The 14,749-nt window shown below is 39.6% G+C and overlaps 1 protein-coding gene across 1 annotated transcript in view; it reads left to right on the top strand.

Moving 5' to 3' along the window:
- The first annotated feature begins 2,841 nt into the window (after positions 1-2,841).
- LOC109911343 (sorting nexin-20-like) overlaps positions 2,842-14,749 on the top strand; it is a 30,867-nt gene continuing 18,959 nt past the window's right edge. Inside the window, exons 1-3 of the mRNA XM_048605798.1 lie at positions 2,842-2,992; positions 9,387-9,537; positions 10,203-10,354. Coding sequence (XP_048461755.1) covers positions 9,399-9,537; positions 10,203-10,354 — 291 coding nt within the window. The 5' untranslated portion in view covers positions 2,842-2,992; positions 9,387-9,398. The remainder of the gene's footprint in view (positions 2,993-9,386; positions 9,538-10,202; positions 10,355-14,749) is intronic.

The following is a 14,749-nucleotide window of genomic DNA, read 5'->3' as shown; positions in this document are numbered from 1 at the left end:
GCTGACCTAGAAACTGACTTAAATTCATTTGGTGAAAAGCCAACAGTGTGAACATAGTAGACTAAACAGCTACTTTACGATTTTAAAGCCAAAGTATGTTATCTTGACAACAGGTTGGGACACAGGATGACTGGAAAATGATGCTGCAATACGTAAGGAGAGGGGTGCCTGTCACCCGCTCTCCACCATGCCATTTTGCCTGGAAAGCTGGCAGATAGGCTACTCAGTGGGAGACCGATTTAGCTGCTAAGGAGCTGCCATCACTTGGGTTGACCATCTAGTGAAAGCCAGCAGCCTCCCAGTAGACTCCAAGGGAGGGTCAATTTCCTGGCAGTAATGGCTACCCACAGTGGCACCGCCTGCCATCACTAAACACCCTCTTGCCCCATCAGCCCCAAATGCTGCTGTATGCCTGACTGCACCTAGCATCCTTATTTGACTTTGAGGGCACGTAAGCCATCAACACATCCTCAGCAATGGCTGCCACTGACAGTCCTACTGCTGAGGTGCCAGTCCTCTAATTGACTGGTAAGCTGCCATTCTCCACTGTGATTGCAGCCCCAGCAGCTGCCTCCTATTTGACGACCATTGGAAATATTCCTTCCCTTTGCCAACCAAAGCCTCCTGCTTTTGACCCTGATGACAGAACATCAGCATTCATGATTGAATTCAGCCATCTAACTGTCTATCTGTGGGCTCTAATGGAGTAGTGAGTATTTGACTGAATTGCGTGATTGGGTTCTTGTTGTCAACCTGAGAGAGCAGGAGCAAGAATGATTTAATGTCTCATCTAAAAGATGAGGAAATGAAAATTCATATTTATTTATAAAATGCTTATTTATTTTGAAAAATTGAGAGCTTTGATCATGGCCAGGTGTTTCCTTTTATGCTTGATACCATGGAAAACCCATGAAGAGTTTCATGATTGCTTTCAAAATGTATGGTGTGTGTATGTGCAGTTTTTATCTCTTATCTGTTAGGTAAAAAGTTGGCTTATTATTTTGTTGTAAGAGTTATTAAATCCAGAAATACCTTAGACTGACGTCTAAATTAGGAACACAATAAAATATGACTAAGCGAGTCAGTGAAAATTATTGTTGGGTATAGAAAACTGATCTGGAAACAAATAAAACAGGGACAGCTGGGTGGTTCAGTAGTTAGCACTGTTGCCTCACGGAGCCAGGAACCCAGGTTTGATTCCAGCCTTGGGTGACTGTCTGTGTGAAGTTCTCCTTGTCTCTGCATGGGTTTCCTCCAGTTCTCCAGTTTCCTCCCATCGTCAAAAGGTATGTAGATGTGTTAGGTGGACGGGCCATGCAAAATTGCCCCATCATGTCCAGGGTTTTACAGGCTAGGTGGGTTAGCTATGGTAAATGCGGGTTGGGGGATGGGGATGATGTTTGGAGGGTCGGTGCAGATTCGATGGGCCAAATAGCCTCTACTTGCACTGTAGGGATTTGTTGATTCCAGAACAGATTCTATTATTGTGTAAAATATTGACCATTTATTCACCGTAAATGCATCTTAAAAATCTGTGAATCTACCGTGCTTTTCTCATCAAGATGTTCCAAAGGATGAAGATATTGAGCATTTAAATGGAGAGCATTGAAATCTCAAAAGATCATTTGAAAAACTTTTTTTTCTTTAGCATCACCTATGGTGATGGACATTTCATCAAACTGACTATCATGTCACTTGAACGTGCTAATGTAATAAACAGCCTCTGGATTTTCTCTCTCAACACGTAATATTATAAGATCATAAAATATTTACAGCATGGCAGGAGGCCATTCAGACCGTTGTATCTATGTCAGCTGTTTGCGAGAGCATTTTAAAAGTGCCACTCCCTGGCAGCCCTGTGGGTAACCCCCTTAAGGCCCATAGGGAATCACTAATTAAACTACTTAGGGAGCTCATGAGTATGAGTTCCCTTGGTATCAGACAAAGGCCCGCCCAGCTCTAAATTATTTAATAAAAACCAGACCCAGCCCCTTCCTGCTCTCCCTACTCCCTTATCATTTTGATGATTCGCATTGCCCATAATTGGCCTTGCTTTTAAATATTTAATTGGCTACACAAGTGATTTTACTGGTGGCAGTTAACAGTTTTAAAAGGGTCCAAAAAAAACAACTACAGTGATTTGGTGGTAGGAAATTCATTCAGATGTGTGGATATATAGAAAAGATATTAGAAAGACAAACAAAAAACTCAAAAAAGTAAAATAAAAGCAGACCCAGCCTACACGGGTGATAACAGGTGGTGGTTATTAGTTTATATAAAAAAAACCACTGTGATTTGGTGGTGGGAAAGTTGTTTAATTGAGTGTCACAGCACTTCCGGATATAAGAGAAAAAAAAACCCAGCGACGGGTCTACAGAACTGTCTATTCTCCGTTGGATTACACGGTGTAAACCATGAGTCGTGGCTCCATTCTGGTGTTAAACAGCTGGGCTTCCTAAATTATTGCACCCTGATTTTTTTTTCCCTCCTCAGATAACCAAACAATTTTCTTTCAAAGATGACAATTACAGCTGCATCCACCATACCCTCTGGCATTGCATCCCAGATCCTAACCACTTGCTGCATTAAAAAAAAACTTTTTCCTCGTGTTACTGATACTTCTTCTGCCAGTCACTTAAAATCAGTGTAAATAATCCTCAATCCTTCCACCAAAGGGAACAGTTTCTTCCTACCTAATTTTTTTTAACTAACTATCTTTAGCTATTGTGTCTCTTTAAAAGAAACTGCCAAGGAACATTTGCCTTTGCATAAACCCCTCCCATAGAGGAAGTAATTAGTATAACAGTACATAGCTTTTGTTTTAACCAACGTAAAGCAAAATGTTCTTATAGCTGCACATGTTCACAGAAACAACGTTTCTATTATGTAGGACTGGAAACTCTTTAGTTCTTTGCAATTGTTGTGATGATAGATGTAAAGTCTGCCTTTATTTTTTGCCTTACCTCCAGGACAAAACTCAGACTTTTTAAAGGTTAGTTTATGCTTTGAACTCAGTGCTTCCTATTTTGTAGATTGCAATAATGTATGCGTACTGCCTAAAAATAGTTAAAGGTTTGGGTTTTCTTTTCTTTTCTTTCCAACCGGTATTTAAAATATACAGGATGTATGTATATGTAATGTGTTTTGGGTTTATCAGATAAATTTTGAGGAACCTTTATTGGAACTAGAAGATTATAACAATTTTGTTGTGCGTGGGGGTATCCATTGCTTTGAGCTGTGCACAGAGTTCATTCGGTTCTGGCACAGATGAAGATCTGGAACTTGTAGTCACGAGTGAGATTTTTGATTTGATTTTATGATGGACACTTGAATTTCAGCTTAAGTTGTCATAGTCATGAAAGTAATAATCTTGCATAAAATAAAATTAGTAATAACTAAATATTTTCCATAAATTAAAGAAAACAATTTAGTGTAAATAATTTCATCTAAAATGTCTCATAATGACTGTGTAAATTCTGAAAGGTATAAACCGTGCTGTTTAGAAAGCAGAGAGGTAACCTATTGGAAGTCTTTTAAGGTGTTTAAATAAAATAAAACCAGGAACTGCGATGCTGGAGATCTGAAACAAACAAAAACAGAAATTGCTGGAGAAACTCAGCAGGTCTGGCAGCATCTGTGGAAAGAAAACAGTTAACATTTTGAGTCCAATGACTCTGATTCAGAAATTCAGCCATAACTTCTATATCGGAGTGGCACGGTGGCTCTGTGGTTAGCACTGCTGCCTCACAGCACCTGGGACCTGGTTTCGATTTCACTCTCGGGCGACTGTCTGTGTGGAGTTTGCACATTCTCTCTGTGTCTGCGTGGGTTTCCTCTGGGTGCTCCGGTTTCCTCCCACAGTCCAAAGATGTGCAGGTTAGGCAGATTGGCCATGCTAAATTGCCCATAGTGTTCAGGGATGTGAAAATTAGGTGGGTTATAGGGCTAGGGGTCTGGGTGGGATGTCTGAGGGTCGGTGTGGACTTGTTGGCCTGAAGGGCCTGTTTCCACACTGTAGGGATTCTATGATAATTCTATGATAGTGAGAATGTGAAACTTGCTACCGTATGGAGTGATTGAGACGCTTAAGGGCAAGAACGAAAAGTGAATGAAGGAGAACGGAATAGAATGACATTCATAGGATGAGATGTCACAATGTGAAAGGAGGTAGATCATAAACACTATCAGAGGGCTGTTGGAATGCGTAAACTATCACACTGTTATGGCAATGGGCCATGATCTAGGTACACAACTTTTTTACCCTCACTGGAGACTTTAGTTGTATACCAAAGAAAATCAAGGACCACATACAAGTTTAATGAATCTTTCCCTTTACTATCATCACTTTCAAGTTATGAATACAAACAGACATTTCTGTTCCATTTTATCCACCCATTAAGACTGACAAGAGCTCACTAATGCCATTAAGTTTTGGTAGAACAAATTAGCAAATTGAAGTAGACTTTTGTGGTCTAGGTTATCAGGACTCATTGGTCTGAATTGATCCACTGGTTATACTGTCAGCACCCCAATCTTGAAATTTTTTTTTTGTTATATAATGCTGATGGAAGTTTCACAATGTATTTGCTTTTGGAAAGCCCAGGAGAACACCTTTAAAAGCTGAAAAGATACCACGTGTTATCAATATGATATGGATGTTTCAGGGACTTTTGCTCTACATTTATAAAGGCCCCAGGAGATTATTACCAAAGTGCTTTATTTAACAGTATTTACATAAAAGGTTGAGGAGTGCATCCATGTGGAAATGAAGGAAATGTCTTTGTATAAAATGAAAAGACTTTTTGCACTTGCCAGCTATGCTGCAGATGAGTCAGGAGCTGCTGACAAGTATTTTTATTTAGCGTAGTCACTTATGTTTTGAAGCATTTTTACACCTGATAGACACATTTATTTGAATTATTGTTGTCACCACGTCAATTTAAGTAGGGGATTTTAAAAAAAATTAACGTTTTTTTTTCTAATCAATCTTACAGAGATGGGGCTGCAGAATGGAACTAGGTGGGTTGCACTTTCAGGAGCTGGTATAGACATAATGGGTTGAATGGCTTCATAGAACCATAGATTAGGGGAGGTGATGGCCTAGTGGTATTATCGCTGGACTGTTAATCCAGTGACCCAGATAACATTCGGGGCACCGAGGTTCGAATCTCACCACAGCAATGGTGGAGTTTGAATTCAATAAAATATCTGGAATTAAGAGTCTGTTAAATACCATGAATCCATTGTTGATTATCAGGAAAAATCCATCTGGTTCACTCATGTCCTTTAGGGAAGGAAACTGCCATCATTACCTGGACTGACCTACATGTGGCTCCAGACCCACAGTTATGTGGTTGACTCTAAACTGCCCTCTGGGCAATTAGGGATGGGCGATAAATGCTGGCCTAGCCAGTGATGCCCTCATCCCGTTAATGAATAAAGGGAAAAAAAAATGCCTAGAGTGTGGAAGGAGGCCATTTGGCCTGTTGAGTCTGTACCACCCTCTGAAGTGCATCCCACCCAGACCCAGCTCCCCACCCTATCTCTGTAATCTCACCTCCTTTACCTCTATTGTAAATTCTATGATTCTAGGATTCCACTATTTCAGAATCCAACCAGAAAATGAATTTTAGGACCCAGTGTGAAGAAGAAAACGGGTAAACAAAATAAAAGTTCAAGTTAATCCTGAAGTTAAAAATCAGTTAAAATAGCATGATAAAGTTGGATTGAGAAAACCCAGAGTAATCAACACTAAGTCTCGGACTACGGAAAACCTAGCAGGCTTAGAAACTGAACGATCGAGCCTGCAAGAGAAGGTCAATTCCTAGCATGTGGAATGTGATCCTCGGACCAAACAAGGATCGAAGTAACTATGACTGTAATTCACGTTCTATCTTATTCCATCCGAATCCGATCTGCCACCATGTATGGAGGTATAGCTGCCATTTGTAATTAGACTATTGACAGAGGCACTGGAAGATGTGGCACCTTGAACCAACACTCCCCCGACTTCCTGGAAAAGGTACAAGCTGTGTAGTGCATATAAGAACATACATGATAGTCATCAGTTAAAATTGTTGAGCTTCAGCAGGAGCTGTTTAACTCTTCACAACCGAATTGTAATGGGCGTAGAATGCTGGGTATATTCATGCATGATCAGACGTGCAGCTGCCATTTGAATAGCATCCTGCACCTGCATCTCAACTTTTGGTCACTGGCTATTAGGCAGAAAACTGCCATAAACCTGGTAGAAGATCTTACACAGGCCAATTTTCTAATGTGTCAGTCCACTTAATCTGATGCTGTATAATGAGGCTAGTTTATCACGACTTGCTTAATCAAATTCTTTACGTGAAAGTTAAGAGATACACCTTCAAATTTTGGAGAAATTCCACATTAGTAAGAAACGAATTAACTGAGTCAAAACTGGAACTGCAATATAGTCAAAAAAATATTTAACAAGTAAGTGATTAATGTAGAAAATATTTCACAGCTCATTAAATTGCAAAATGGTAATTATAATGTAACTAATATTCATATGTTTGTTAAACTTATAGAAACATATTCCCAGGATAGAATGCATGCTTGTCATCCACTGCAGGAAAACCCACTGGAGTCTATCAAAAAAGTAATAAATCAAGATTACTCAAGACTAAAAACATTTATTGCCAGCTGAGCCTTGAGAATGCAAGTGTATATATGTATAATGCAAGGCATGTACATTGTTGTAGAAGTAAATAGGTTCTGAAAGATTAACGTTAGAGTCTGCATTAAGCACCATCCATAAGGACTTGGGTTGGGATGGGTGTGACGTCTTTGATGTTATGATACGGAGGTATACAGCCAAATCAAATCAGCCTCCCTACCACTGTATTTGCAGCACAGTAAAATCAAAACCTTCAAAGATCCTCAATTAACCTTAATAGTTCCTAAACAGACTTTCAAATAATTAATCCCGGGCTTTGTCAATAATCATTTCTAGACAAAGGGTTTGTACTTTAAACATAGATTTGGCAATTTATTCACAACACAGTTACTTTATCAGAGCAAAATTAAACAACAAAATTAATTTAATTAATGTCTATGATTTAAACCTAATGACCTTTATTTTCAGCCCCATTCACACAAGAGACAAACAAACTTGTTAAATAGATAAATAAAGGCAAATAACAAAACTGGTCAGTTTACTTAAGTGGCTTTCATGATGCATTGTTTCACATCATATGATTATTGCTTGGTTGACTTTTTGAAGACATCAACTAGTGCCACCTGTCTGTTCACTCTGAGGAAGTTTCAGTAATACTTATAACCTTGTTCTATTCTCTGAATTGTGGATATATGGGAGATTAGGCAGGGAGCTTCATGTTGTAACATCATCAGACAAACTCTTTCTCACAGAAACGTCCAGTTCAAAAACTCCAGCTCCTCCCTCTGTTTGACCATTCATATTCTCTCCCAGACTTGCTGGCACCAGTCCCCAGGTACCAACCTTGTTAATGGCCAAACATCTGTTAAATTTATTGCTTTCCTCAGAGTCAAAGAGACTGTAGAATCCTTTGATCAAGAACTAATCTGCAATTAACTTCCAGGCCTGGCCTGACAAACAAACAACAGCTTGTTTGTTCCTTTTTTTAAAAAATTCAAGCTGCTACCCACAATGCAACTGTCATCTTCAGTTCACAGTTTACCAAAATTGATGAAAGAATTTTTAAAAAAAGCAAGGCTCTGATGAAGGATCATGAGGAAGCCATACCTGTTATCTTAATTGTCCACACAGTCCTAGAAATATTGACAAAATTACTACTACTTGATTGCTATAATGCAATAAACTACATCTTGTTTAAAGCAAGAGCATTTTTCTCATTAAGACTTACTGGAGGCTTTCTTTTACAATTGCAAACAAATTAATTCCTTAGAACCAGGAAAGTGGATTGTAACAGAGACCTCTCTAAACACAAACTGGTGGTGTTTGATATAACAATACAAAGAACATTCACATATTTAGGCTTTCAGGGAGCATTAGATAAAAGGTTCCACATGACATGTCTCTAAAATGGAATAAAAGAGGTATTGCAGATTACTCGAGTGTGCAAACGCATGATTTCTGCTCATCACATTATACATTAATTTTTAGTGCACCAGAGGCAAGGTTGCAAATACAACTACAGTTAGACTCCAGGAACCATCGAACTGTTTACAAAATTAGCAGCATTCATAGTAGGTTTAATCTGTAGATTTTCAAAGTCTAAAAGATTGACTCAGTAATGTATATGACGTCCACATAAAAATTTTCCGAATTTCGATTGTTTAAAATTCAACCCTTTTTAAAACCATCTTTACCAATCCTATGACGCAGAGAAAGATGTTTGTGGTGACCAGTATTGAAATTGGATAAGAACGCGGCAAATGGAATGTACAAAATACACACATGCAGAGGAAAAAAAAATAAACAAGTAACCACTACCAACGCAGCTCTACCATCACATTGGGAAATATAGCCACTATTTGCCAATAGAAGGAGTGGCACCATGAACCACCATGCCAAGAAATCAAGTCACGTCCAAAGTACATAAAGACTATGAAATGAATAAATGGCAAAAGAACTGCAGAGAATAAAGAAGACAACTCATCACCACCTTCTCAATAGCAGCTAGATTTGGGCAATAAATGCTGACCTAATTAGCAATGCCATCCTATGACTGAATGCAAAATAACTTAATATTAGACAAAAAAAACCCAAGAACAACTCATGTTGGAAATCTGAAACAAAAACATATATTTCGGGAGAAACTCAGCAGGTGTGGCAGAATCTGTGTAGAGAAAGCAGAGTTAACGTTTCAGGTCCACTGATCCTTCTTCAGGACTGATAAACATTCTCCAGCAATTTCTGTTTTTGTAACTTATATCAGGATTACAATCAGAAAGACAACAGGAGGCATAGATAAGAGAAACCGAAGGGGATTTCTTATGGGTGCTAATGTCCATGCAGCAGAACAGCATTCAGATTTACCCTTTGGCACCATCTTCACAGTTGTGGTAAGCTCTGGAGATACCAGTTCCACAACATTTATAAAATAACTTCCATATTTGTCTCAGTTCATTCCCAGGCATTATTTAACTTTCAGATTATTTGAGAAATTTCTAAGAATATAAACACTTGCCTTTCTTCTTTGCATTCTTATAGATAACTTCAAAGAACAAATCCTCCACATTAGGACTTCAAGTTTGGATATATGTAACACGGAAAAAATATTGCATTCAATAACACAAGTAATCTTCAACTCAACAACTTTTACAGTTAATTAATGCTGACCAATCATCCATCCATCGATCCTCTTCAAACAGGCACATGTAACAATACAATCTTGTGATTTTTTGGTGTGCAGGTTGTTAAAACAATGGAAGATTACAAGCAAAAAAAATCATCACTGAAACATGAGGTTTCAGCAGCTTTTTGCAATAAAAACCCTATTAAGGAAGAAAGTGTTACTGGGGCTGCACGAGGATGCAGTAGTGATGTTTCACAACAAAACAAAGGTAAATGGGGTAATGTTACTAAACACATTGAAAGAAGGTTTTACAATCATATTTAATGCTTAATTATGTTATTATTATGCAATTTGAATACTTTCCAGCCCATTCAGGGTTTATGTCCAAATGTTGTTGGCTTCTTTAACGCTCAGTTTTATCATGAGTAAAACAGCACAAAACATTGAGCATCTGTGAATTATTCTTCCTAAAGCTTGGAAGAGATAGGGCAACATGTTGGCACAGCATGTTAAAACAGCAGAGTAGCCAGATTTTTCAGTTTCTAGGTTCTACAGTCTTTGGTTTTTCACTTATTTAGTTTAATGAACAGAATATTGTGGAACAAAAACAAAGTTGCTGGAAAAGCTCAGCAGGTCTGGCAGCATCTGTGAAGGAATAAACAGAGTTAACGTTTCGGGTCTGGTGACCCTTCCGAGGTTCTGAGGCTTCCATAAGCGCGATAATTTCTCTGATACTTAGATGAGATAGGGCGTGGGCGTACAAACATTTGATATCTACAGTAAATATTCCATCAAAAATACATCACAACAAAAGCTTGAAACATTATATTGATGAATTGAATTCAAGCCTTTTAAAAATTTCAACTTGAATCTTTTACTAACATTCCAATAAGTTAAAATGACATCACTTTATAGGTTATCTCCATTTCTTAGCCCCTTACAGCACAGCAGTCCCAGAAGCTACACTAACCACAAAGCAACTGTTGCAGTATTGGAACAATATGAATAAGAAGGTGAAGCCAATTCGACTGCTTTTTGAAATACCAGAAACTAGAACTGTAGAAGAACAGGGCTCGAAATATGTGGTAAGTTTGAGTCACCAACCTGAATCATATGTAATAATGCAGCAGATAATGGCCAAATAATGGTTACAAGGGCCAAAAATGTTGTTGGAACAAAATTTCAAGGAGTTTATAACTGTAGCTTAAGACTAGATCATAGTCTTGTGATACATTTTCCACTTTAAGTGCAGTTGACAATCTGCAAATTGGGTTTGCAATTGCATTTTATTTCCAAAGCAAAATTTTAGTCAACTATCAGTTTAAAGATATTTGTACAGTGAGAAATTTAAAATCTTCCATGAACCAGCATATCATAATAAAATGTAATTTTTTTAATCTTTTGTATTAAAAGCATATATGATGGTATTTTGAAGAGTGGTAACATGATGCAATTATATTAATACATGAGAAAATGGGTTTAATATCTTGATCCATTAAATGTGAGAATGATGATTTAAATCATTCAAGAAGGATTTATGGACATTTAAAGAGGCTAAAATTGATTAGGGATAGCATGATAGCATGATTTTGTGCGAGGAAAATCGTGTCTCACAAACTTGATTGAGATTTTTGAGGAAGTTACCAAAAAGATTGGTGATGGCAGAGCAGTAGACATCGTTTATTTGGATTTTAGTAAAGCCTTTGACAAGGTTCCACATGGTAGACTAATCAGTAAAGTTAGGTTACTTGAGCTTCAGAGTGAGCTTACCAATTGGATACATAATTGGCTTAATGGCAGGAGAGAGAGTAATGTGTGGGGGTTGCTTTTCAGACTGGAGACCTGTCACCAGCTGTGTTCTGCAGGAATCGGCTCTGGGTCCTCTTTTGCTTGTCATTTACGGAAGTGATTTGGATGAGAATATAGAAAGCATGGTTAGTAAGTTTATGGATAACAGTAAAACTGGTGGCATAGTAGACAGTGAAGAAACTTTTCTAAGATTATAGAGGGATCTTGATCAAATAGGTCAATGGGCTGAAAAATGGCAGCTGGAGTTCAATCTAGATAAATGCGAGGTATTTCTTTTGGTACAACAAACAAGGGTAGGGCTTAAAGAATGAATGGCAGGACTTTGGGAAGTGTTGTAGAACAGAGGGACCTAGGAGTGCAGGTACATATTTCTTTAAACTTTGCGTCTCATATAGCCAAGGTGGTTAAAACAGCATTTGGCATGCTAGCCTTCACTGCTCAGCCCTTTTTGAGTATAGGGGTTAGGAGGTCATGTTGAGGTTGTACAGGACATTGGTAAGGCCTCTACTGGAATACTGTGTCCAATTCTGGTCGCCCAGTTATAGGAAGGAACAAAAACTAAGCTGTTGGAAAAGCTCAGCAGGTCTGGCAGCATCTCTGAAGGAAAAAACAGAGTTAACATTTCGGGTCCAGTGACCCTTCCTCAGAACTGATGGTGGCTGGGAAAACATCAGTTTATATGCAGAAAAGAGGAGAGGGGGATAGATTGGGAGTTAAACGATAAGATAAAGCCTAAAGAGAGAGAAGAGCAGTTGGATAGACAAAGGAGTTGCTAACGATCAGGCTGGGAGGGTGAATAGTTGTTAATGGGGACTGTTAGTGACTAACATTGGGAAGTGTGTAATGGCAGGCTATGTGGTAACAGGGCCTGGTGTGTGGGGTAGGGGGCTGGGACATGGGAGAGTTTAGGCCCTAAAATTATTGAACTCAATATTGAATCCGGAGGGCTTACAGGGTCCACGAGCATAAAATGAGGAGTTGTTCTTCCGGCTTGTTTTGAGCTTCGCTGGAACACTGCAGCAAGCCAGAGACAGAGATGTTAGCCAGGGAACAGGGTGGTGTGTTAAAGTGGCAGGCAATGGGTAGTTCAGGGTCTTTTCTGTCAGCAGAATGTAGATGTTTTACGAAGCAGTCACCGAGTCTGTGCTTCATTTCCCCAATGTAGAGGAGGCCACATTGTAAGCAGCGAATGCAGTGGACTAGATTCTGGGAAGGGCAGGTAAACTGTTGCTTCACCTGGAAGGTATGTTTGGGCTCTTGGATACTGGGGAGGGAGGAGGTAAATGGGCAGATGTTACACCTTCGCCAGTTACAGGGGAAGGTGCTGTAGGGCTGTGGGGGTGTGTTGCGGGTGAAAGAAGTGTGGACCAGGGTGTCCCGGAGGGAATGGTCCCTGCGGAAGGCGGACAAGGGAGGGGAGGGGAATATGTGTCTGGTGGTGACATCTTGCTGGAGGTGGCGGAAATGGCGTCTGATGATCTTCTGGATGTGGATGCTGGTGGGATGGTAGGTGAGAATAAGGGGAACCCTGTCACTGTTGCAGGAGGGAAGAGAAGGGGTGAGGGTGGAAGTAGGGGAGATGGGTCGGACCTGGTTGAGGGTCCTGTCGACCACGGAGCTGGGGAATCCTCGGTTGAGGAAGAAAGTGAACATTTCAGAGGCTCCCTTGTCGAAGTTGGCCTCATCTGAACATATGCCACTGTGATGGAGGAACTGAGAGAATGGGATGGAGTCTTTACAGGAAGTGGGGTGTGAGGATGTACAGTCCAGGTAACTGTGGGAGTCAGTGGGTTTGTGGTGGATATTAATGGCCAGTCTATCCCCAGAAATGGAAACAGAAATATCGAGGAAGCGAAGGGAGGAGTCAGGGATAGACCAAGTGAAAGTGAGGGCAGGGTGGAAATTGGAGGCGAAATTGATGAAATTTTCGAATTCTGGATGAGAGCGGGAGCAGCACCGATGATATCATTGATGCATCGGAGAAAGAGTTGTGGGTGGGGGCTGGAATAGGACTTGAACAAGGAATGTTCCACGTACCCCACAAAGAGACAGACAAGATAACTAAGACCCATGCGGATATTGTTAAGCTGGAGAGGGTTCAGAAGAGATTTGCCAGGATATTTCCGGGAATGGAAAGTTTGAGTTATAAGGATAGGCTGGGATTTTTTTCACTGGAGTGTTGAAGGTTAAGAGGCGACCTGCTAAAAGTTTATTAAACAATGAGAGGTGTAGATAGAGTGGGTAGTTGTCTTTTCCCTAGGATAGGGAATTTCAAAACTAGGGGCCACATTCTTAACATGAGAGGAGAGAAATTTAAAAAAGACACGAGGGGCAAATTTTTTTACGGTGGGTGGTTCACGTGTGGAATGAACTTCCTAAGGAAGTGGCGGATATGGGTACAATTACAGCATTTAAAAGACATTTGGATAAGTACATGGATGAGAAAGGTTTGGAGGGATATGGTCCAGGAGCAGGCAGTTGGGACTAGTTTAGTTTGGGATTATGTTCAGCATAGACTGGTTGGACCAAAGGGTCTGTAACTTCAGCTGTATGACTCTATGACTCTATAAAAATCCTGCATCATACAGCCAGTGATAAACTGATGGCACTCATACTGAGCCTGAAGAAAAATGCCCACAATGATTAGTGATCACATCTTTTATGATGTTAAATGCTTTCTGTTATCAGTTATCACTGGTATCCAGCAAAAATCATGATGTTGAAAAATTTAAACAGACAATCATGTTGAAGAATTTTTATGGACAGTATACCAGGTAGTTCAAAGTATTGAATATCCTTCATTTCAAATAAAGATTTGGGTCATACATATGGGATTAAAGCAGAAGATGAAATACCACAATATTTTAAAAATATTAAATTTTAGGGATATTTTATGATAATGGAAATAAACTAATATTCCATAAAAATAAAGTCAGTTTATCATAGGCAGAGAAGTCGTTCAGTGCTATTGGTCCTGCAGGTTGTGGCCCCTTTGTGCTGACTGTTCCAAAGGAATATACACAATCTGAGTAATCGCACTATGAGCATTGATTATGGAATAGATCCTAAAAGTGTACGACAATGCACTTAAAGACCTAGGATGTCTTTCTGGAGAATATTATCTTGAAGTAGATGAGAGTGTGAGAGCAATTGAGCACCTGCTGAGGAAATTTCCAGCTGCTCTCAAGTTTAGCCTGAGATATAAGATCAAAAAGGGAGCAATAGAGAAAATGAAGACTCCTACAGAACAGATAACAGCATGGTAGCAGCGAAACAACCTGGAAAGCTGAGAGGTTGTACTGATCTAAATGAAGCTCCGATGAACTCTCGTGGCCTATGTCAACCATTAAAGGAATTTTGCCAGAAAACGGAAAGACAAAAGCCTACCCTAGACACTGGTAAGTGAAGCCGAATAAAACCAGCAGCTTCCTAACCACACTTCGGATGCCCTTTGGGAGAAACATGTTGTTAGGAGAAACAAATGCTGTTTGGCATTTCCATGGCTCCAGAGGAGTATCTACAGAAACAATATAAAATAGTGCTTAATAAAAACCAAAAGAACTGCGGATGCTGTAAATCAGGAACAAAAACAAAGTTGCTGGAAAAGCTCAGCAGGTCTGGCAGCATCTGTGAAGGAGAAAACAGAGTTAACGTTTCAGGTCCGGTGACAT

Source organism: Rhincodon typus, chromosome 15 (assembly GCF_021869965.1).
Source record: "Rhincodon typus isolate 14 chromosome 15, sRhiTyp1.1, whole genome shotgun sequence".
In the NCBI taxonomy this organism is placed as follows: Eukaryota; Metazoa; Chordata; class Chondrichthyes; order Orectolobiformes; family Rhincodontidae; genus Rhincodon; species Rhincodon typus.
Note: the sequence above shows the minus strand (reverse complement) of the source record. Positions and strands in the feature narration are given on the sequence as shown.